Source organism: Drosophila takahashii, chromosome 3L, assembly GCF_030179915.1.
Source record: "Drosophila takahashii strain IR98-3 E-12201 chromosome 3L, DtakHiC1v2, whole genome shotgun sequence".
Classification (NCBI taxonomy): Eukaryota; Metazoa; Arthropoda; class Insecta; order Diptera; family Drosophilidae; genus Drosophila; species Drosophila takahashii.
Genome location: NC_091680.1, coordinates 97,541 through 119,772, shown reverse-complemented (window position 1 = coordinate 119,772; position 22,232 = coordinate 97,541). Strand labels below are relative to the sequence as shown.

The following is a 22,232-nucleotide window of genomic DNA, read 5'->3' as shown; positions in this document are numbered from 1 at the left end:
TTCCCGAACTCAGAACAAGATGGATTAATGAAGGCAGTTCTCCTTATTTTTGGGTGTGCGCACGCAGCAGAGCAAAGGCCTGCTCCCGGTGTGCAGAGGGTTTGCTTAGGGCACGCAAGGGATGTGCGTGTCATCGGACGCGGGAGCGCCCTATGGTGAGCCCGAAATCGAATACCTGGCCTGCACGTGGTAAACACACCCCGTGACACATCCCGCGGCACGCACATAGGTCGGACTCACAGACCATGTCCTATTTGGGTCATGTTCGAAAAGAGACCAGTCAGATGGCGTAATTTCACATGGGTCCATTATTTACACTATAGACCCGTATTAAAGGAGCATGTCAGACCTCTGACTTTTTAAATGCTTTCTAACGCTTTGGTAAATCAGTCATCAAGGGCGGAAAAACCCGAGTTTAAAAGGCTTCCGCATTTCCTGCGTTTGATATCCTGTGTACATTACATCCACTTGAAACCCTTCATAAATCTAAAAGAAAATTTACCCAAATACCCAATATGAGTCTTGATACCCAGATTATGTCTTGACTTTGTCTTTCAATGCGGCAACCACCCGAAGTTGAACGGAAGCGACATTTCCATAGAGCTCTAATGGCTTTGCTTGACAGACAAGGATCGGATCGGATTTGGCCTGTGAAATCACTTCAGTGTATTTTTAATAGTTATTTACAGTTTTTCGCTTCCCCCAACTTCACAAATAAACAAGACTCATTTAGGCTTAGGGACGTAACAGTTTGCTTAGAAAAGATAATTAAATAAAATGTCACGGCAGAACGAATTAACTGACTGTTTGCCTTAGCCTAGTCTATGCCACACTCCATTTAACCACAATTTCCACACAAAACCTAACCAAATCGGCTTAACGTTGTGCTACTAACCTTTGTGGAAACTCCTACTTCCGTTTCCTGGGCCCACCAGTTGATTGAGCTTTTGGACGCTGATTTTTCCGCATACTGCGCTTGCGGTTCTCGTTTTTTCCGCTCCGCGTTGTCCTCGTTGCGCTTTTTAATAAACTCCAGTCGCATGCGTGACTTGACAATCTGCTCGGGGCGCCGCATCTCCTTGTCGTTTCCGGTAAGACGTTTCTTAAGTTCCAGCTTTACGTTGTGCCGCGCATGGCGACTGACCGGATACCGCTGGGCGTGGCTCAGAGGCTTGGCGTTGTCATCGTCACTGCCTGCGTTTTCACGCTGAAGCTGGTCCTCAATCTTGGACTTCTCCTTCCATTCAGTATAACGACCCGTCTTAAACGAAGCAGGAATCCATGCACCGGACTCGGTCCGAATCTTGTTGGCTCGGGGATCCTGCACTGAGACCATCTTCTTCTTGATACGGTCCCACTTCTTAAGCCCTGGCTTGTGTTTTACGTCCTGGGCAGAATTGCGGTCTGACACAGAGAACTCGGCGTTCTGCGCCTGACGCTCAAAGGTGTTGATGGCCAGGCCATCCTCCGTATGCTTGTCCGCCGATTGATAAGGCACGTAGTGCTCCTCGTCCTTGCTGTTAATCTTGCGCTTCTTCCTCTTGGTCTTATCCTTGTAAAGTGCGTCCATGTTTTGGAGCCTCTTGGGCGCAACGACTTTATTGAATGTACTGCTAATGGCTTCCTCGTCGGCAGTTGGCATCCTGGCTAGGCTTGGACTTTGCTCCTCCGCCATTTTCTTCGCCTCGTCGATGTCCTCGTCTGCGCGCTGCTGCCTGAACTTTTGAATCACTTCCGCGTGCTGATTCCGTTTCTCCTTCATTACAATAAACTGAGTGGACTTTTGCGTGGTGTTAAGTTCAAAAACGGTCTGAAAGCCCCACAATCGATTAGAAAAGTGTTGACATAAATGCCATGATAAACTTACGCCACCTGGTCGGAAACTACGCATTTTGACCAGTATATCGTGCTTGTCCTCCTGCAACTTGCGCTCGTCTGCAGCCACCTTTGCCTGCGATTCTGTCAGTTGTCCATTAACTTCAGCAGCCTGAGCCAGTGCGGGAGCAGCTGTGAAGAAATCCTCCAGCGGTTTCAGCGCAAAGAACTTAATTTTCTTCACGCGCGCATTGGCATCAGTGGAGGCAACAGGTCGGGAACTCAAGTATTTTTTGTAAGCGTTTTCGCTGGTGCGCAATACTCCAGCCTGTAAACAGTTTTTAAATATTTCTCAAATTATTAGAAATCGACAGCAAACTATTAGATCTACTTACAATGTGGTGGCTCTTTTTAATATCCGTCACTGTGAGATGCTCCTCCTCGAGCAAATCTTGCGGAATGGTTCCCATTGCCGCGCTGTCGTTTATATTGAATGGCCTGTTTAAGAACAAGTGCAGATCCAGTAGATGGGCTGTGTCGTCTGTGGAAAATATAGAGTACGCGGTCCCTGTGCGACCTGCTCTTGCGCAACGACCCACCCGATGCACAAACAGCTTCGGTTTACCCGGAAAATGGAGGTTCACAACAAAGTCCAAGCTGGGAATGTCGATTCCGCGGGCGGCTACGTCTGTGACGATTAACACGGAAACCTTCTTGTTCACAAACTTGGCGGTGTTTATTTTTCGGGCAGCCGGGTCCAGGCTAGAGTAGACCGACGCATTAGAGATGCCAGCCTCGGTGAGGATGTACGAAATAAGTTCCACATGGTGCTGTGTGCCGGCAAACACCACGGTCTGCGACTCCACAGGGATAACGTACTTAAGGAGAACCACGAGAGCTGTGTAGCGGTCGTCCGGTCGGCAGTACAGAAACTTTAGAGCCAGTGCGTCCGGGAGCTTGGACTCGACGTCCAAACGAATTAGAACTGGGTCGTTCAGGCCTGCGCGGGCAAAGTCCACCAAGAGCTTCGGCAGAGTGGCCGAGAACATGACCATCTGACGGGAGGACGGCAGTCTGTGCAGCGTTTCGTTAAGCTGCTCGCCGAAGCCCATCTCGAAAAGTCTGTCGGCCTCATCGAACACCACGTACTCTGAAAACGAAAACATTAGTCCTTGTTTTTAGGTCTTGGAACTTTGATCTCACCTATGGAGTTCAGCTTTAAGTCCATTTCCACACACAAGTGGAGAAAACGGCCTGGCGTGGCTACAATGACGTCGGGGCAGGTGTGTATGGCCGAGAACTGCGAGTCCATGGAGTCGCCACCAAGAACCAGAATAGTCTTCAGCTCCATGAAGCGGCCCAGCTCCTTGATGAACTTGTACGTTTGCACCGCCAGCTCGCGTGTTGGGGACAATATAAGCGCACGGGCTCCCTTTGTGGGCTCGCGCCGCTGCAGCTTCTCGAAGAGGGGAATCAGGAAACAGGCCGTTTTGCCGGAGCCCGTCTTGGCCATGGCCACCACATCGCGGCCCTCCAAGATCAAGGGAATCGTCTTCCGCTGGATGGGAGTCGGCACCTTGTATCCCCGCTTCGTGATTCCCTTGATGAGCTCAAAGCCAAGACCCATCGACTGGAATCCTCCGCTCTTCTTCGATTTGGGCTTGGACTTGAGGATGTCGTCGCCTCCAGATCCGCCCACGCCCTCCAGCGACAAGAACCCGGGTATTTCATCTGCTGGCTTTTTGCCCTGGCAATTCGCACAACTATTAATATTAATCCGAAGCAACTTTACCGAATCTTACCATTTTTTTGTTTTGCCTAAACAAAACACGTGCAGATATCTTGTTTTTTTTTCGGTATTTGTTTTTGTTTTACTTCGGGGTGATACTAAAAATACTAAAAATCCCTCTGAGCTGGGTTGACGAGAAAATGAGTCGACTGGAATTCTGTTTAAGCTCTGTTAAGCGCTAACAGCTGCATTGAGTGCTTTTCGTATGGCCGTTAACAGTGTGTAATGGAGTGGAATTTTAACAGTGCGCATGAATTGCAGTGGAATTTAAACAGGGCAGAAGGTTTTGGTTGTTTTCTCGGTATTTGTTTTTATTTTACTATTTTCGGGGTAATACTAAAAAATACTACAAATTGATCACGCACTCTGAGCTGACGAGAAAATGAGTCGATTTACGAAATGCACCTAACTGCAGCACTGCTTGCTTTTCAGTTTCAAATTTCAAATTTAAACTCTTAGTTTTTTTAAAAGATTTATTAAATTATGCAAAATCGGTTCTTAATAGTCAACTAAAAATGCATTTTAAGGTAGATAGCTAACTGTCCTAACCTGCAGTCAGCAGTTAGAATTTGTTGCAGTTACTTTTAACGTTTGTGTTAATACGGTTCTGATATAAAATGTTATGAAATCCTCCGCTTACTGAGCGGTTAACGAATGCACTTATCGGTATATGAATAACTTTTCCTTAAACGTACCTTAACGTATGTACAATAATCCTATCTTAGCTCTAGTTAACCGTCGTCCCCGAAATCCATGTCCGCCTCAGACTCTCGAACCAACACCATCTGCTCCAGGCGGTCGATGCGCCTCAGCATCTCCTCTTTCTCCCGCTGAAAGGAGTCTGCCCGCCGGCGCAGTTCTTCGTTTTGGCGCCGCAGCTCATGCAGCTGACGACAAATCTCGGAAGACGTTAGGATTGGCATCACGTTCGGAGATTTCGCCGAGGTCAGCTTTGTCGCACTAACAAATGGTTTGCCGGCTGTCACCCCGTTGTTCGTTGGCACCTGTCCAGATCCTGCCGAAAGTGAAGGACGCAGCTGTATCGTTTGCACGGTGCCTACTTGTCCCCTGAGCGAACTACTGGACGCGGGATGGTTCGCGGGCAGTGTAGGTAGGGCCACGGGTTCGTTCAGACCCTGGGACTCTTCTAATATGGTGGTGGGCTCCAAGGGTCTTTGCAGGGACGGGAGCTTTAGCTAGAAAAAAAGAAAACGGCAACTGTATTTTAGTTTTTTGTACATTTTCTGAGATAAAAACTAAATGCCCATTAGGGAAAGATATCTACAAAACTAGCCAAGTGAAGTGAGTACTACAAACCTGTCGAGCCTGCAGCTGGCGCATGTTGACTAGCTTGGTGCCATCGGGTAGCTGGCGTACCATTCCAGAGCTGTCGAGGGGAGAAAAATTGTATAGAAGTCGGCCGAAATTAATTAAACCACATACCTTGCCAACGATGCGGGTATTTTTTGTAGGGACTTTGTTTGATTGTCTGATCCGCAGAGCTTCTTGAAATCAGTCAACGAGATTATGCGTATATTCTGTAAATAATAAATAGATTTTACTGTAGAAATGTGCGAGAAAAAATACCAAAATAAATACCTTGTTCTTGGTAACCCCCGCTGGAGACGGAAGATCCTTTTGCTTAATGACATTCATGCGAATCTTCTGGGGAGGAGAGTTATTCACATTTGGGCGGAGGGCCACAACAGAGGGCCTTGCATTTCCATTTACTGGTTGCCTGCCGTTGACGCCCGCTTTCGTTTCATGCAGTAGCATGCGTCCACCTTCGGAGAGGACGAGCTGGCGTCCATTCTGCAACGCCGTGTTTAACATTTCCTTCGAGGCCTCGTCATCGTTTTCCTGCATCATGTCTGCTATTCCGTGCGTTTTGAGCATATTGAGCGCAGAGTTGCCCAGCACATTGGTATCTGCAAGGGGTAGTAGGTTTACATACTTATTAAGCATTCAAACTAGTTAACTCACGCCCTCGCAGGTTTTCCAAGACATCCATTCGTTCTTCAACTGACATTTCTCGGTCATCAAGGTTTTTAGCTATTTCTGGCTCATCCATTATTGAGTTAACAGCCTCACTGGTTTCTTTCTGCGAATAAATTTTGTAATATAGTATTGGCAATTGTTTACACATTTTCCGAGTCTAAAGTGCCGAATGTTAGAATTTTCAAAAATCTTGAGTATTATTTAGCAACCAAATACGGAACTTTTTGAAGTACATACTTTGCTCTTGTGCGTTAGTCGCTGAAGTTCGATAAGCGCAGCGCAGCCAATGGCAGCAAGAAATCGTACATTAGTAAATATGTATATGATTTAGCCACCAAAGTGTAACAACAACTTAATATTAACTAATTAACTAGCGAACTTACCTCAGTTTCCTCGTTAAACTTTTTACTGGCCTGCGCCTGCCGCGCCGCTTCGAGTTCTGCCAGCACGTCCGCCTGTTCTGTGTAGACCGCCAGTCCGATCGGCGTCTTGCCGAACTTGGAAACCAGGGCGACATCTGCTTGGCACTTGAGCAGCAGGCGCACAATGCCCTTGTGCCTCTTTTCAACGGCCCAGTGGAGCGGGGTCATGCGAAGCTGGCACAGGGAGAAAGACTGGTAATTTGGGCGCCAAGTGCTAAGCCACGTGCACATATCCTTACCATGTCGCGGGAGTTGACGCTGCACTTGAGAGCCAGCAGCAAGCTGACCACCCGCTCGTGCCCGTAGTAACACGCCAGGTGCAGTGGCGTCCGGTCCACCTTGGTCTTGGCGTCCATGTTGATCCCTCCCTGCAGGAGGATCTCGCAGATCTCCAGCTGGTTGTTCATGGCGGCGAAATGCAGCGCCGACATGCCGAGCCAGTCGGACGCAAAGGGCGCTCCATGTGCCAACGCCATCTTGACCCCGGACACATCGCTGTCCCTGGCGCACTGCAGAAGCTGCTTGCCCAAGTCAACGCATGTGGCGGGCCCCACAAGGTTGCCCTTTTTCTGCTGGACTTCTCCTTCGGTGCGCTGAAAGAGAGGCACCCTGGGTTAGCTTGGCCTGCGAGCAGCGCCACCGAGAAACTCACAATCTCGTAGTGCATCAAATTGGAGTTTTCCATGGGATAGACGTGACCATCTGCCCGGAGAGTAGCAACAACTTTGCTAGCGCCGTGACTGTGCATCTTAGCAGGCGAACACTTTCAGCAGCGAGTGGAGGACTCCAGTCTGCATAACTGCAATTTGTTTATTGAGCAAAAGCCAAATAAATGCTTAAATATAATGTTTACGTTTTCTTTCTATTGGAAAACAGGGATGGACAGCAATTGGCGATAGTTATCGATAAATGTAGGCAGGGTTAGCCGAGGCGCAAACCACACAGCTTATATTTTGTGTGCGCATATTTCCACGGTTCGTGTCTCCGCTAACACTGCTTGCATTTCAGTACGACCGTGCTCCCAAGCGGGGTTTTCCACCAAATGCTCAAAATTGCGCTTCCGTCATCGGCCAAAAACAGCCCCAAAAGCGCAAACTGGCGGCATTCTAAACGGGGCTCTTACCTTGATTCATTTTCGTGTGAAATTCGCTAGTGGTTGTTTCGTGATCTTCCGGCAAATGACTTCGATATAATTTTGTGAGAGAGCAGAAAAAGAAGTGCGTGGTAAACGGTTTTTTTTTTTTTAATTTTTTTTCTGTGTATTTGCGCGCGATTTCCTGGCATAAAGCAAAAAAAAACATTAACGAAAAACCAAACGCGACCTATTCGTCGAAAAATGCGCATACTCGCGGAAAATAACTTAAATATGGCTAAAATTGAATGCGGATCGAGTTTGGGTGAGTATTAACCAATCTATACTTAGCATAACAACTAGACTAATATATACATAAATATTACCCGATTTACCAATGAAATTACGCACACACATTTCCATGTATATAAAGCCCGCCTTTTTTTCCCCTCTTTGCGTTTCATTCGCTGGCATTTGTTCTTCTCTCAGAGCGCATAAAACGGTAAAGTGTTTTTTTCTTTTCCGACCGTTTTTTGTCAGAAGACTTTGATGTTTTATGCGGACGGACAGTGGGGCGGTTATAAATAGCTTAAATAAAAAAATTCATGGAAAATCCTTGCAACTAATAAAGGATGCGAAATAAATTTAAATATTTCATTTAAAATTTGTCAATATGTAACAAAAATATATCACAAAATATATCAAATATAGTGTATTCTTTTATAATTTAAGTGTGTAACAATGTTTTAATTTTGAAAATTGTTGTACACTTAAAACTTTGCCCACGCGTCCCACTGTACGAATGGCAGGGGAGGTACAGAGAGATAGATAATCGGGAGCGAGAAGAGAGATGGAATTGGCAGAGGAAAGAGAGGTACATAGATCATAAACTGCGACACGCATCGCAATTATTTTAGTGGGCGCGCGACACATGCATAATCTTGTCTAATACATATATACTTGCACACACAAATATTTCTGTATTCACACCGAGATTGCCCTGCAAATATGAACACACACATTCCCAAATACATACATAATACCCGCCTTTTTTGCTCGCTTTGGCATTTTATTCGCTAGTATTTGTGCGCATCAAACGGTAAATTGTTATTTTCTTTTACCACCGATTTCGTCAGAAGACTGCGGTTTTGAGTGGGAATCGGACAGTGGGGCGGTTATAAATAGCTTAAATAATGCGAAATAAATTTAAATATTTCATTTAAAATTTGTCAATATGTAACAAAAATATATCACAAATATAAATCTTGTCTGAACAGAGTAATGTATTCTTTTATAATTTAAGTGTTTAAAAACGTTTTTATTTTTTAAATTTTTGTACACTTAAAACTACCTATGCGTCCCACTGTACGAATGGCCGGGAGAAGTAAGAGATGGAGAATTGTTAAAGAACAGAAAAGTGGATCATAAACTGCGACACGCACCGCAATTGTTTTTGTGGGCGCGTTTACACATGCATGATCGCGTTTACACATGCATGATCGCGTTTAAATATAAACTTGTATACGTGAATATTTTTTGATTTATATTCGCGTCTGATTAGCTGTCTGTCATTCGTTGTGCTCTTAGATCAGACAATGGGCGGCAATGAATATGTTAACTCAAAATAAAAAAAAGGGGGGCTTATAACTGTAATTAAGTCGAGGCGACAATAAAATTTAGCGAACGCGTCCCACTGTATGATTCGCCGAAAGACGCAGAGAGAAATAGAGAATCGGTAACGACAAGAGAGAGGGAATTGAAAAAGGGATGATGACCATTTGCGACGTGCACTGCAATTATTTTTGTGGGTGGGGCTACACATATCACACAATGGACGGCAATGAATATATTTATTCAAACAATTGCCAGGTGGCCTTATGACTGTTATAAAGTTAAAGCGATAATAGGCAAATTATTTTTAGATGGGACCATTTTAAATTTTACTACATTATCTTTGCCACATTTTAAATTAAAATTTAATTTAAATATTTTTAAATTAAAATTTAATTTAAATATTTTTAAATTAAAATGTAATTTAAATATTTTTAAATTAAAATTTAATTTAAATATTTTTAAATTAAAATTTAATTTAAATAACTAAATTAAATTTAAATATTTTTAAATTAAAATTTAATTTAAATAACTAAATTAAATTTAAATATTTTTAAATTAAAATTTAATTTAAATATTTTTAAAATAAAATTTAATTTAAATATTTTTAAATTAAAAAAATTTAAATATTTTTAAAATAAAATTTAATTTAAATATTTTTAAATTAAAAAAATTTAAATATTTTTTTTAAAATAAAATTTAATTTAAATATTTTTAAATTAAAATGGTTACTACAAAAATGATATTATGAAAAATTGTTATTCATATAAAGGTTAGCGTACGCGTCCCACTGTATGAATCGCCGGGAGAAGTAGAGAGATATAGAGAATCTGTAGCGTCAAGAAGGGGGAATTGACAAAAAAATGATGACCAACTGCGACGTGCACAGCAATTATTTTTGTGGGAGTACACATAAATATTTCTTGATTCACCCTCTAATTGCCCAGAAAATATGAACACACATTTCCAAATAAATAAGGCCCGCTTGTGTTCTTCTTCTCGCGGTTCTTTTGCTGGCAATTTGTTTTTTCTAATTTTTTCATCAGCATTATTTGCTAGATTTCAGTGGTAATAGCAGTGTTGCGGTTACGGTTTTTTTCGTCGAAAAAAGCGCATATTCGCGGAAACTAACTTAAAAAGGGTAAAAATTAAAGCGGATCGAGTTTTGGGTGAGTATTAACAAATTTATATTAAGTAAATGCATCACAACTAGACTTATACATAAACTAAAACGAATTATATTCCAAGTACTCGCACATATATATTTCCTGATTTACCAATGAAATTGCGCACTTAGTACGCACACACATTCCCATTTGTATAAAGCCCGCCTTTTTTTCTCCTCTTTGCGTTTCATTCGCTGGCATTTGTTCTTCTCTCAGAGCGCATAAAACGGTAAAGTGTTTTTTTCTTTTCCGACCGTTTTTTGTCAGAAGACTTTGATGTTTTATGCGGACGGACAGTGGGGCGGTTATAAATAGCTTAAATAAAAAAATTCATGGAAAATCCTTGCAACTAATAAAGGATGCGAAATAAATTTAAATATTTCATTTAAAATTTGTCAATATGTAACAAAAATATATCACAAAATATATCAAATATAGTGTATTCTTTTATAATTTAAGTGTGTAACAATGTTTTAATTTTGAAAATTGTTGTACACTTAAAACTTTGCCCACGCGTCCCACTGTACGAATGGCAGGGAGAGGTACAGAGAGATAGATAATCGGGAGCGAGAAGAGAGATGGAATTGGCAGAGGAAAGAGAGGTACATAGATCATAAACTGCGACACGCATCGCAATTATTTTAGTGGGCGCGCGACACATGCATAATCTTGTCTAATACATATATACTTGCACACACAAATATTTCTGTATTGACACCGAGATTGCTCTGCAAATATGAACACACATTCCCAAATACATACATAATACCCGCCTTTTTTGCTCGCTTTGGCATTTTATTCGCTAGTATTTGCGCATCAAACGGTAAATTGCTTTTTCTTTTCCGACCAATTTCGTCAGAAGACTGCGGTTTTGAATGGTAATCGGACAGTGGGACAAAAGAGATTAGGTTATTCTACTAAAATTTAAGTGTTTACAAATTTTATAATTGGGAACGCGTCCCACTGTACAAGTCGTTGAGAGAGGTAGAGAAAAATGAGGAATCGGTAGAAGAGAGAGGGAATTTAGAGGAATGAGAGAGCGTCGGCGACTGCGACACGCAGCGCAATTAAATTTGTGGGCGCGTAGTAAGAGGTTGTGTCTCGGATCTTCGCTAATTTATTCAGTGTTTTAAAACAAGAAGAATTTTGAAGTTACCAAAACGAAATAACAACCAACACTGATCTGCGCGTTTTTTACACGCGTTGCATTTTTGTCGGTGTGTGTGCGCGCGAAAAAAGTTACGGGAAAACCAAAAGCTCAAATTAGCGGTTAACAGCCACAACAATGCATATTCGCGGCAATTAACTCCAAATTGAATGTTAAGTTGGAAAGGACCCAGTTTTGTGTAAATTTCCTATTTATTTTAGCGTTTTGAAACATTATAAAATTGAAAGATTACAGAGACTAAATTTCAACCTTAAGGAAAACTGCGCAGTTTCTATGCACATGGTGAACTTTGTTTTTTTTTTTTTTTTAATTTTTTTCGGTGAGTGTGCTTGCAAAAGCCTGGCATAACGTAAGAAGAACATTAACGGTAAACAACAACCGCGCAAAAGCGCATATTCGCGGCAACTAATTTTAAATTGGCTAATAAATTATAACGGATCATGTTTTGTGTGAGTATCATTAAATCTATACTAAGGAAAACGCCAAGTTAACAAAAACCCTCTGATATACAAACAGAAATCAAATTAAAAATTTAATTATTTTAAAAGTTATTTTACATATAAAGCTTAGCTACGCGTCCCACTGTACGAGATGGTTGGGAAAGGCACATACAGAACAAAAAAAACATCGTAAAATTAACCAAGTTAATTGTCAAACAGTCTCAACCACAAAAATTGTCAGTTCTACCAATCAAATAGCTACTGTCACAACAACAAATACACACAATTAGCAAAGAGACAATTAAATACAGTGGCGGACAAAAGTCTACATACGACCCCTCTTTTGGGAGTTTTCCCACTCCTTTAGCTTTTACAGAAAAAGTAATGATGCCATCTTGTTTTAAATGTTATTATTACTCAAAAACCAAAATTTCATTCTTATACAACAAAAACTTAAAGAGTTATAAACAAAAAACCTAAAAATGGCACTGACAAAAGTTTGTTGTATAAGAATGAAATTTTGGTTTTTGAGTAATAATAACATTTAAAACATGATGTAAGCCTTTTATAATTGGGTAAGTCTTCTTCACATTGTTAGAATATGTATTTTATTTATAGATATGTAGAAAAGCAGTTAAAATTCAAAACGTTTTCGGGTTAGTTTTTTCACGAAAAAATATTTCAAATAAAAAAACGACCATGTTCATAAGTATTTCATCATTAAAATTTCCTAGAAAATATCCACACACATTCGCATGTACATAATGACCTTATTTACTTATGTCCGCGCTTTATTTGCCGTTATATTTGTGTGCCCTCAGAGCGTGATGCGGAAATAAGTAAATAAGTTATGTACTTGCGAATGTGTGTGAATATTTTGTAGAAAATTTTAGTGGTGAAATACTTTTGATCGCGGTAGTTTCTTTTTCTTTCATTCTGTTTTCCCTGCGATTCATCGCAAGTACATAATGACCTTATTTACTTATGGCCAAAAATTAAAATGTCCAGATTTGAACGAAAATCTATTTATAATTAAGTTTCGAGCTTAACAAGGTATGACATTTCATATTTAACCTATTGTTTCCTTTGTTTCGTAAAAAACAGATATTTTAGGGTAGAAAATAAGGATTTAAATATTAGCCAGAAGATACACTTTTTTATCAGTTTTTCAGTCGTAATTTGCACACATGTATAAACACATTTAAATACATGTGTACAAGTATGTATATACAGCAGTCAGAAGTATGTGCTGGATTTTATTGGAAATCGCACAGTGGGCGGCAATAAATAATTGAAAAAAAATAAAACACATAAAAGCGATAACAACATTTATTTTAGATTGTAAATTTTAACAGCCAGTGATTTTTTTTAAAAAAGTAGTGTTTAATAATAAATATTTTTTTTTTAATATTTTTATTTTTAAAACGTTCTACGCGTCCCACTGTACGAGTTTAGAGGAGACGTAGAGAGAGATGGAGAATTGCTCGCGAGCAGTGTGAGAGAGGGGGTTTTTGGGCGCGTGTACACATGCATATTGCCGCTCTCCATGCACTCGATCAGAAGTTGCTGCGCATTAAGAAGTTAACGGCGCTTTTTTGTCATTCCGCTTTGTCCTCGGTAGTTGACAGAATTAGCGATCTCAGTTGTTCTTCTGCCAAGTGCGCGACCGGTTCATTTTTCTTAGCGGGTAGGAAATCGGTTAAAACAGTATAATGATGGGGATCGTTAGTTTAGGTTTGTTAGCTAGTCTAAACAGTCGGGCGCTAAGCTGTCGGCCTTGATTTGTCAAAATTACGACTGAAAAAGTGTATTTTTTGCCTAAAATTTGAGTCCTCATTTTCCACCCTAAAACATCCGTTTTTTTGCCGAAGCAAAGGGAATAATAGCCCAAATGTGGAATGTTATACCTTGTTGAGCTCGTAGCTTAATTCTCAATCGATTTGCGTTCAATTCTGGACATTTTAATTTTTGGTAATTTTTTGCAAGAAATCATGATGTAACCCCTTATAAAAAATGCGATAATTAGTGAAAAATCTAATTTTCCAAAAAGTGATGGGGATCGTTAGTTTAGGTTTGTTAGCTAGTCAAAACAGTCGGGCGCTAAGCTTTCGGCCTTGATTTGTCAAAATTACGACTGAAAAAGTGTATTTTTTGCCTAAAATTTGAGTCCTCATTTTCCACCCTAAAACATCCGTTTTTTTTCCGAAGCAAAGGAAATAATAGCCCAAATATGGAATGTCATTCCTTGTTGAGCTAGTAGCTTAATTCTCAATCGATTTGCGTTCAATTCTGGACATTTTAATTTTTGGGAATTTTTTGCAAGAAATCCTGATGTAACCCCTTATAAAAAATGCGATAATTAGTGAAAAATCTAATTTTCCAAAAAGTGATGGGGATCGTTAGTTTAGGTTTGTTAGCTAGTCTAAACAGTCGGGCGCTAAGCTGTCGGCCTTGATTTGTCAAAATTACGACTGAAAAAGTGTATTTTTTGCCTAAAATTTGAGTCCTCATTTTCCACCCTAAAACATCCGTTTTTTTTTGCCGAAGCAAAGGGAATAATAGCCCAAATGTGGAATGTTATACCTTGTTGAGCTCGTAGCTTAATTCTCAATCGATTTGCGTTCAATTCTGGACATTTTAATTTTTGGTAATTTTTTGCAAGAAATCATGATGTAACCCCTTATAAAAAATGCGATAATTAGTGAAAAATCTAATTTTCCAAAAAGTGATGGGGATCGTTAGTTTAGGTTTGTTAGCTAGTCAAAACAGTCGGGCGCTAAGCTTTCGGCCTTGATTTGTCAAAATTACGACTGAAAAAGTGTATTTTTTGCCTAAAATTTGAGTCCTCATTTTCCACCCTAAAACATCCGTTTTTTTTCCGAAGCAAAGGAAATAATAGCCCAAATATGGAATGTCATTCCTTGTTGAGCTAGTAGCTTAATTCTCAATCGATTTGCGTTCAATTCTGGACATTTTAATTTTTGGGAATTTTTTGCAAGAAATCCTGATGTAACCCCTTATAAAAAATGCGATAATTAGTGAAAAATCTAATTTTCCAAAAAGTGATGGGGATCGTTAGTTTAGGTTTGTTAGCTAGTCAAAACAGTCGGGCGCTAAGCTTTCGGCCTTGATTTGTCAAAATTACGACTGAAAAAGTGTATTTTTTGCCTAAAATTTGAGTCCTCATTTTCCACCCTAGAACATCCGTTTTTTTGCCGAAGCAAAGGGAATAATAGCCCAAATATGGAATGTCATTCCTTGTTGAGCTCGTAGCTTAATTCTCAATCGATTTGCGTTCAATTCTGGACATTTTAATTTTTGGTAATTTTTTGCAAGAAATCATGATGTAACCCCTTATAAAAAATGCGATAATTAGTGAAAAATCTAATTTTCCAAAAAGTGATGGGGATCGTTAGTTTAGGTTTGTTAGCTAGTCTAAACAGTCGGGCGCTAAGCTGTCGGCCTTGATTTGTCAAAATTACGACTGAAAAAGTGTATTTTTTGCCTAAAATTTGAGTCCTCATTTTCCACCCTAAAACATCCGTTTTTTTTGCCGAAGCAAAGGGAATAATAGCCCAAATGTGGAATGTTATACCTTGTTGAGCTCGTAGCTTAATTCTCAATCGATTTGCGTTCAATTCTGGACATTTTAATTTTTGGTAATTTTTTGCAAGAAATCATGATGTAACCCCTTATAAAAAATGCGATAATTAGTGAAAAATCTAATTTTCCAAAAAGTGATGGGGATCGTTAGTTTAGGTTTGTTAGCTAGTCAAAACAGTCGCGCGCTAAGCTGTCGGCCTTGATTTGTCAAAATTACGACTGAAAAAGTGTATTTTTTGCCTAAAATTTGAGTCCTCATTTTCCACCCTAAAACATCCGTTTTTTTGCCGAAGCAAAGGGAATAATAGCCCAAATATGGAATGTCATTCCTTGTTGAGCTAGTAGCTTAATTCTCAATCGATTTGCGTTCAATTCTGGACATTTTAATTTTTGGTAATTTTTTGCAAGAAATCCTGATGTAACCCCTTATAAAAAATGCGATAATTAGTGAAAAATCTAATTTTCCAAAAAGTGATGGGGATCGTTAGTTTAGGTTTGTTAGCTAGTCAAAACAGTCGGGCGCTAAGCTTTCGGCCTTGATTTGTCAAAATTACGACTGAAAAAGTGTATTTTTTGCCTAAAATTTGAGTCCTCATTTTCCACCCTAGAACATCCGTTTTTTTGCCGAAGCAAAGGGAATAATAGCCCAAATATGGAATGTCATTCCTTGTTGAGCTCGTAGCTTAATTCTCAATCGATTTGCGTTCAATTCTGGACATTTTAATTTTTGGTAATTTTTTGCAAGAAATCATGATGTAACCCCTTATAAAAAATGCGATAATTAGTGAAAAATCTAATTTTCCAAAAAGTGATGGGGATCGTTAGTTTAGGTTTGTTAGCTAGTCTAAACAGTCGGGCGCTAAGCTGTCGGCCTTGATTTGTCAAAATTACGACTGAAAAAGTGTATTTTTTGCCTAAAATTTGAGTCCTCATTTTCCACCCTAAAACATCCGTTTTTTTGCCGAAGCAAAGGGAATAATAGCCCAAATGTGGAATGTTATACCTTGTTGAGCTCGTAGCTTAATTCTCAATCGATTTGCGTTCAATTCTGGACATTTTAATTTTTGGTAATTTTTTGCAAGAAATCATGATGTAACCCCTTATAAAAAATGCGATAATTAGTGAAAAATCTAATTTTCCAAAAAGTGATGGGGATCGTTAGTTTAGGTTTGTTAGCTAGTCAAAACAGTCGGGCGCTAAGCTTTCGGCCTTGATTTGTCAAAATTACGACTGAAAAAGTGTATTTTTTGCCTAAAATTTGAGTCCTCATTTTCCACCCTAGAACATCCGTTTTTTTGCCGAAGCAAAGGGAATAATAGCCCAAATATGGAATGTCATTCCTTGTTGAGCTCGTAGCTTAATTCTCAATCGATTTGCGTTCAATTCTGGACATTTTAATTTTTGGTAATTTTTTGCAAGAAATCATGATGTAACCCCTTATAAAAAATGCGATAATTAGTGAAAAATCTAATTTTCCAAAAAGTGATGGGGATCGTTAGTTTAGGTTTGTTAGCTAGTCTAAACAGTCGGGCGCTAAGCTGTCGGCCTTGATTTGTCAAAATTACGACTGAAAAAGTGTATTTTTTGCCTAAAATTTGAGTCCTCATTTTCCACCCTAGAACATCCGTTTTTTTTCCGAAGCAAAGGAAATAATAGCCCAAATATGGAATGTCATTCCTTGTTGAGCTCGTAGCTTAATTCTCAATCGATTTGCGTTCAATTCTGGACATTTTAATTTTTGGTAATTTTTTGCAAGAAATCATGATGTAACCCCTTATAAAAAATGCGATAATTAGTGAAAAATCTAATTTTCCAAAAAGTGATGGGGATCGTTAGTTTAGGTTTGTTAGCTAGTCAAAACAGTCGGGCGCTAAGCTTTCGGCCTTGATTTGTCAAAATTACGACTGAAAAAGTGTATTTTTTGCCTAAAATTTGAGTCCTCATTTTCCACCCTAAAACATCCGTTTTTTTTCCGAAGCAAAGGAAATAATAGCCCAAATATGGAATGTCATTCCTTGTTGAGCTAGTAGCTTAATTCTCAATCGATTTGCGTTCAATTCTGGACATTTTAATTTTTGGGAATTTTTTGCAAGAAATCATGATGTAACCCCTTATAAAAAATGCGATAATTAGTGAAAAATCTAATTTTCCAAAAAGTGATGGGGATCGTTAGTTTAGGTTTGTTAGCTAGTCTAAACAGTCGGGCGCTAAGCTGTCGGCCTTGATTTGTCAAAATTACGACTGAAAAAGTGTATTTTTTGCCTAAAATTTGAGTCCTCATTTTCCACCCTAAAACATCCGTTTTTTTTGCCGAAGCAAAGGGAATAATAGCCCAAATGTGGAATGTTATACCTTGTTGAGCTCGTAGCTTAATTCTCAATCGATTTGCGTTCAATTCTGGACATTTTAATTTTTGGTAATTTTTTGCAAGAAATCATGATGTAACCCCTTATAAAAAATGCGATAATTAGTGAAAAATCTAATTTTCCAAAAAGTGATGGGGATCGTTAGTTTAGGTTTGTTAGCTAGTCTAAACAGTCGGGCGCTAAGCTGTCGGCCTTGATTTGTCAAAATTACGACTGAAAAAGTGTATTTTTTGCCTAAAATTTGAGTCCTCATTTTCCACCCTAAAACATCCGTTTTTTTGCCGAAGCAAAGGGAATAATAGCCCAAATGTGGAATGTTATACCTTGTTGAGCTCGTAGCTTAATTCTCAATCGATTTGCGTTCAATTCTGGACATTTTAATTTTTGGTAATTTTTTGCAAGAAATCATGATGTAACCCCTTATAAAAAATGCGATAATTAGTGAAAAATCTAATTTTCCAAAAAGTGATGGGGATCGTTAGTTTAGGTTTGTTAGCTAGTCAAAACAGTCGGGCGCTAAGCTTTCGGCCTTGATTTGTCAAAATTACGACTGAAAAAGTGTATTTTTTGCCTAAAATTTGAGTCCTCATTTTCCACCCTAGAACATCCGTTTTTTTGCCGAAGCAAAGGGAATAATAGCCCAAATATGGAATGTCATTCCTTGTTGAGCTCGTAGCTTAATTCTCAATCGATTTGCGTTCAATTCTGGACATTTTAATTTTTGGTAATTTTTTGCAAGAAATCATGATGTAACCCCTTATAAAAAATGCGATAATTAGTGAAAAATCTAATTTTCCAAAAAGTGATGGGGATCGTTAGTTTAGGTTTGTTAGCTAGTCTAAACAGTCGGGCGCTAAGCTGTCGGCCTTGATTTGTCAAAATTACGACTGAAAAAGTGTATTTTTTGCCTAAAATTTGAGTCCTCATTTTCCACCCTAAAACATCCGTTTTTTTGCCGAAGCAAAGGGAATAATAGCCCAAATGTGGAATGTTATACCTTGTTGAGCTCGTAGCTTAATTCTCAATCGATTTGCGTTCAATTCTGGACATTTTAATTTTTGGTAATTTTTTGCAAGAAATCATGATGTAACCCCTTATAAAAAATGCGATAATTAGTGAAAAATCTAATTTTCCAAAAAGTGATGGGGATCGTTAGTTTAGGTTTGTTAGCTAGTCAAAACAGTCGCGCGCTAAGCTTTCGGCCTTGATTTGTCAAAATTACGACTGAAAAAGTGTATTTTTTGCCTAAAATTTGAGTCCTCATTTTCCACCCTAAAACATCCGTTTTTTTTCCGAAGCAAAGGAAATAATAGCCCAAATATGGAATGTCATTCCTTGTTGAGCTAGTAGCTTAATTCTCAATCGATTTGCGTTCAATTCTGGACATTTTAATTTTTGGGAATTTTTTGCAAGAAATCCTGATGTAACCCCTTATAAAAAATGCGATAATTAGTGAAAAATCTAATTTTCCAAAAAGTGATGGGGATCGTTAGTTTAGGTTTGTTAGCTAGTCTAAACAGTCGGGCGCTAAGCTGTCGGCCTTGATTTGTCAAAATTACGACTGAAAAAGTGTATTTTTTGCCTAAAATTTGAGTCCTCATTTTCCACCCTAAAACATCCGTTTTTTTGCCGAAGCAAAGGGAATAATAGCCCAAATGTGGAATGTCATTCCTTGTTGAGCTCGTAGCTTAATTCTCAATCGATTTGCGTTCAATTCTGGACATTTTAATTTTTGGTAATTTTTTGCAAGAAATCATGATGTAACCCCTTATAAAAAATGCGATAATTAGTGAAAAATCTAATTTTCCAAAAAGTGATGGGGATCGTTAGTTTAGGTTTGTTAGCTAGTCAAAACAGTCGGGCGCTAAGCTTTCGGCCTTGATTTGTCAAAATTACGACTGAAAAAGTGTATTTTTTGCCTAAAATTTGAGTCCTCATTTTCCACCCTAAAACATCCGTTTTTTTTCCGAAGCAAAGGAAATAATAGCCCAAATATGGAATGTCATTCCTTGTTGAGCTAGTAGCTTAATTCTCAATCGATTTGCGTTCAATTCTGGACATTTTAATTTTTGGGAATTTTTTGCAAGAAATCCTGATGTAACCCCTTATAAAAAATGCGATAATTAGTGAAAAATCTAATTTTCCAAAAAGTGATGGGGATCGTTAGTTTAGGTTTGTTAGCTAGTCAAAACAGTCGGGCGCTAAGCTTTCGGCCTTGATTTGTCAAAATTACGACTGAAAAAGTGTATTTTTTGCCTAAAATTTGAGTCCTCATTTTCCACCCTAGAACATCCGTTTTTTTGCCGAAGCAAAGGGAATAATAGCCCAAATATGGAATGTCATTCCTTGTTGAGCTCGTAGCTTAATTCTCAATCGATTTGCGTTCAATTCTGGACATTTTAATTTTTGGTAATTTTTTGCAAGAAATCATGATGTAACCCCTTATAAAAAATGCGATAATTAGTGAAAAATCTAATTTTCCAAAAAGTGATGGGGATCGTTAGTTTAGGTTTGTTAGCTAGTCAAAACAGTCGGGCGCTAAGCTTTCGGCCTTGATTTGTCAAAATTACGACTGAAAAAGTGTATTTTTTGCCTAAAATTTGAGTCCTCATTTTCCACCCTAAAACATCCGTTTTTTTGCCGAAGCAAAGGGAATAATAGCCCAAATGTGGAATGTTATACCTTGTTGAGCTCGTAGCTTAATTCTCAATCGATTTGCGTTCAATTCTGGACATTTTAATTTTTGGTAATTTTTTGCAAGAAATCATGATGTAACCCCTTATAAAAAATGCGATAATTAGTGAAAAATCTAATTTTCCAAAAAGTGATGGGGATCGTTAGTTTAGGTTTGTTAGCTAGTCAAAACAGTCGCGCGCTAAGCTTTCGGCCTTGATTTGTCAAAATTACGACTGAAAAAGTGTATTTTTTGCCTAAAATTTGAGTCCTCATTTTCCACCCTAGAACATCCGTTTTTTTGCCGAAGCAAAGGGAATAATAGCCCAAATATGGAATGTCATTCCTTGTTGAGCTCGTAGCTTAATTCTCAATCGATTTGCGTTCAATTCTGGACATTTTAATTTTTGGGAATTTTTTGCAAGAAATCCTGATGTAACCCCTTATAAAAAATGCGATAATTAGTGAAAAATCTAATTTTCCAAAAAGTGATGGGGATCGTTAGTTTAGGTTTGTTAGCTAGTCAAAACAGTCGCGCGCTAAGCTTTCGGCCTTGATTTGTCAAAATTACGACTGAAAAAGTGTATTTTTTGCCTAAAATTTGAGTCCTCATTTTCCACCCTAAAACATCCGTTTTTTTTCCGAAGCAAAGGAAATAATAGCCCAAATATGGAATGTCATTCCTTGTTGAGCTAGTAGCTTAATTCTCAATCGATTTGCGTTCAATTCTGGACATTTTAATTTTTGGGAATTTTTTGCAAGAAATCCTGATGTAACCCCTTATAAAAAATGCGATAATTAGTGAAAAATCTAATTTTCCAAAAAGTGATGGGGATCGTTAGTTTAGGTTTGTTAGCTAGTCAAAACAGTCGGGCGCTAAGCTTTCGGCCTTGATTTGTCAAAATTACGACTGAAAAAGTGTATTTTTTGCCTAAAATTTGAGTCCTCATTTTCCACCCTAGAACATCCGTTTTTTTTGCCGAAGCAAAGGGAATAATAGCCCAAATATGGAATGTCATTCCTTGTTGAGCTCGTAGCTTAATTCTCAATCGATTTGCGTTCAATTCTGGACATTTTAATTTTTGGTAATTTTTTGCAAGAAATCATGATGTAACCCCTTATAAAAAATGCGATAATTAGTGAAAAATCTAATTTTCCAAAAAGTGATGGGGATCGTTAGTTTAGGTTTGTTAGCTAGTCAAAACAGTCGGGCGCTAAGCTTTCGGCCTTGATTTGTCAAAATTACGACTGAAAAAGTGTATTTTTTGCCTAAAATTTGAGTCCTCATTTTCCACCCTAAAACATCCGTTTTTTTTCCGAAGCAAAGGAAATAATAGCCCAAATATGGAATGTCATTCCTTGTTGAGCTAGTAGCTTAATTCTCAATCGATTTGCGTTCAATTCTGGACATTTTAATTTTTGGTAATTTTTTGCAAGAAATCCTGATGTAACCCCTTATAAAAAATGCGATAATTAGTGAAAAATCTAATTTTCCAAAAAGTGATGGGGATCGTTAGTTTAGGTTTGTTAGCTAGTCTAAACAGTCGGGCGCTAAGCTGTCGGCCTTGATTTGTCAAAATTACGACTGAAAAAGTGTATTTTTTGCCTTAAATTTGAGTCCTCATTTTCCACCCTAAAACATCCGTTTTTTTTTCCGAAGCAAAGGAAATAATAGCCCAAATATGGAATGTCATTCCTTGTTGAGCTAGTAGCTTAATTCTCAATCGATTTGCGTTCAATTCTGGACATTTTAATTTTTGGGAATTTTTTGCAAGAAATCCTGATGTAACCCCTTATAAAAAATGCGATAATTAGTGAAAAATCTAATTTTCCAAAAAGTGATGGGGATCGTTAGTTTAGGTTTGTTAGCTAGTCAAAACAGTCGGGCGCTAAGCTTTCGGCCTTGATTTGTCAAAATTACGACTGAAAAAGTGTATTTTTTGCCTAAAATTTGAGTCCTCATTTTCCACCCTAAAACATCCGTTTTTTTTCCGAAGCAAAGGAAAATAATAGCCCAAATATGGAATGTCATTCCTTGTTGAGCTAGTAGCTTAATTCTCAATCGATTTGCGTTCAATTCTGGACATTTTAATTTTTGGGAATTTTTTG

The 22,232-nt window shown here is 38.6% G+C and overlaps 1 protein-coding gene and 1 pseudogene across 3 annotated transcripts; both read right to left on the bottom strand.

Moving 5' to 3' along the window:
* Nucleotides 1–897: 897 nt before the first annotated feature.
* LOC108054504 (ATP-dependent RNA helicase DDX54-like) lies at nucleotides 898–3,635 on the bottom strand (annotated as a pseudogene).
* A 424-nt stretch (nucleotides 3,636–4,059) lies between these two features.
* Nucleotides 4,060–6,902, bottom strand: LOC108054514 (GA-binding protein subunit beta-1). Of its 3 annotated transcripts, XM_017137518.3 has the most exons (10): nucleotides 6,878–6,892; nucleotides 6,677–6,823; nucleotides 6,264–6,617; nucleotides 5,986–6,198; nucleotides 5,840–5,860; nucleotides 5,588–5,705; nucleotides 5,204–5,532; nucleotides 5,048–5,142; nucleotides 4,922–4,991; nucleotides 4,060–4,800 (listed from the first exon to the last, which is right to left on the bottom strand). In XM_017137518.3, exons 2-10 carry the CDS (start codon nucleotides 6,770–6,772, stop codon nucleotides 4,336–4,338), a joined length of 1,761 nt encoding a protein of 586 aa, XP_016993007.1. In that variant the 5' UTR covers nucleotides 6,773–6,823; nucleotides 6,878–6,892; the 3' UTR covers nucleotides 4,060–4,335. The 3 variants fall into 3 exon arrangements, with proteins under 3 accessions (XP_016993007.1, XP_016992998.1, XP_016993015.1); XM_017137509.3 differs by having other exon boundaries at nucleotides 6,677–6,902; XM_017137526.3 differs by lacking the exon at nucleotides 5,840–5,860 and having other exon boundaries at nucleotides 6,677–6,901.
* Nucleotides 6,903–22,232: the final 15,330 nt, after the last annotated feature.

What these genes read in the sequence shown, in the direction of transcription:
- LOC108054514 (XM_017137509.3), bottom strand. Translation starts at nt 6,772, where the DNA reads ATGCACAGTCACGGCGCTAGCAAAGTTGTTGCTACTCTCCGGGCAGAT. An exon ending in GCGTCAACTCCCGCGACATG is followed by an intron (nt 6,199 to 6,263) that starts GTAAGGATATGT and finishes TCCCTGTGCCAG; the next exon opens with CTTCGCATGACCCCGCTCCA. An exon ending in ATACCCGCATCGTTGGCAAG is followed by an intron (nt 4,992 to 5,047) that starts GTATGTGGTTTA and finishes TCCCCTCGACAG; the next exon opens with CTCTGGAATGGTACGCCAGC.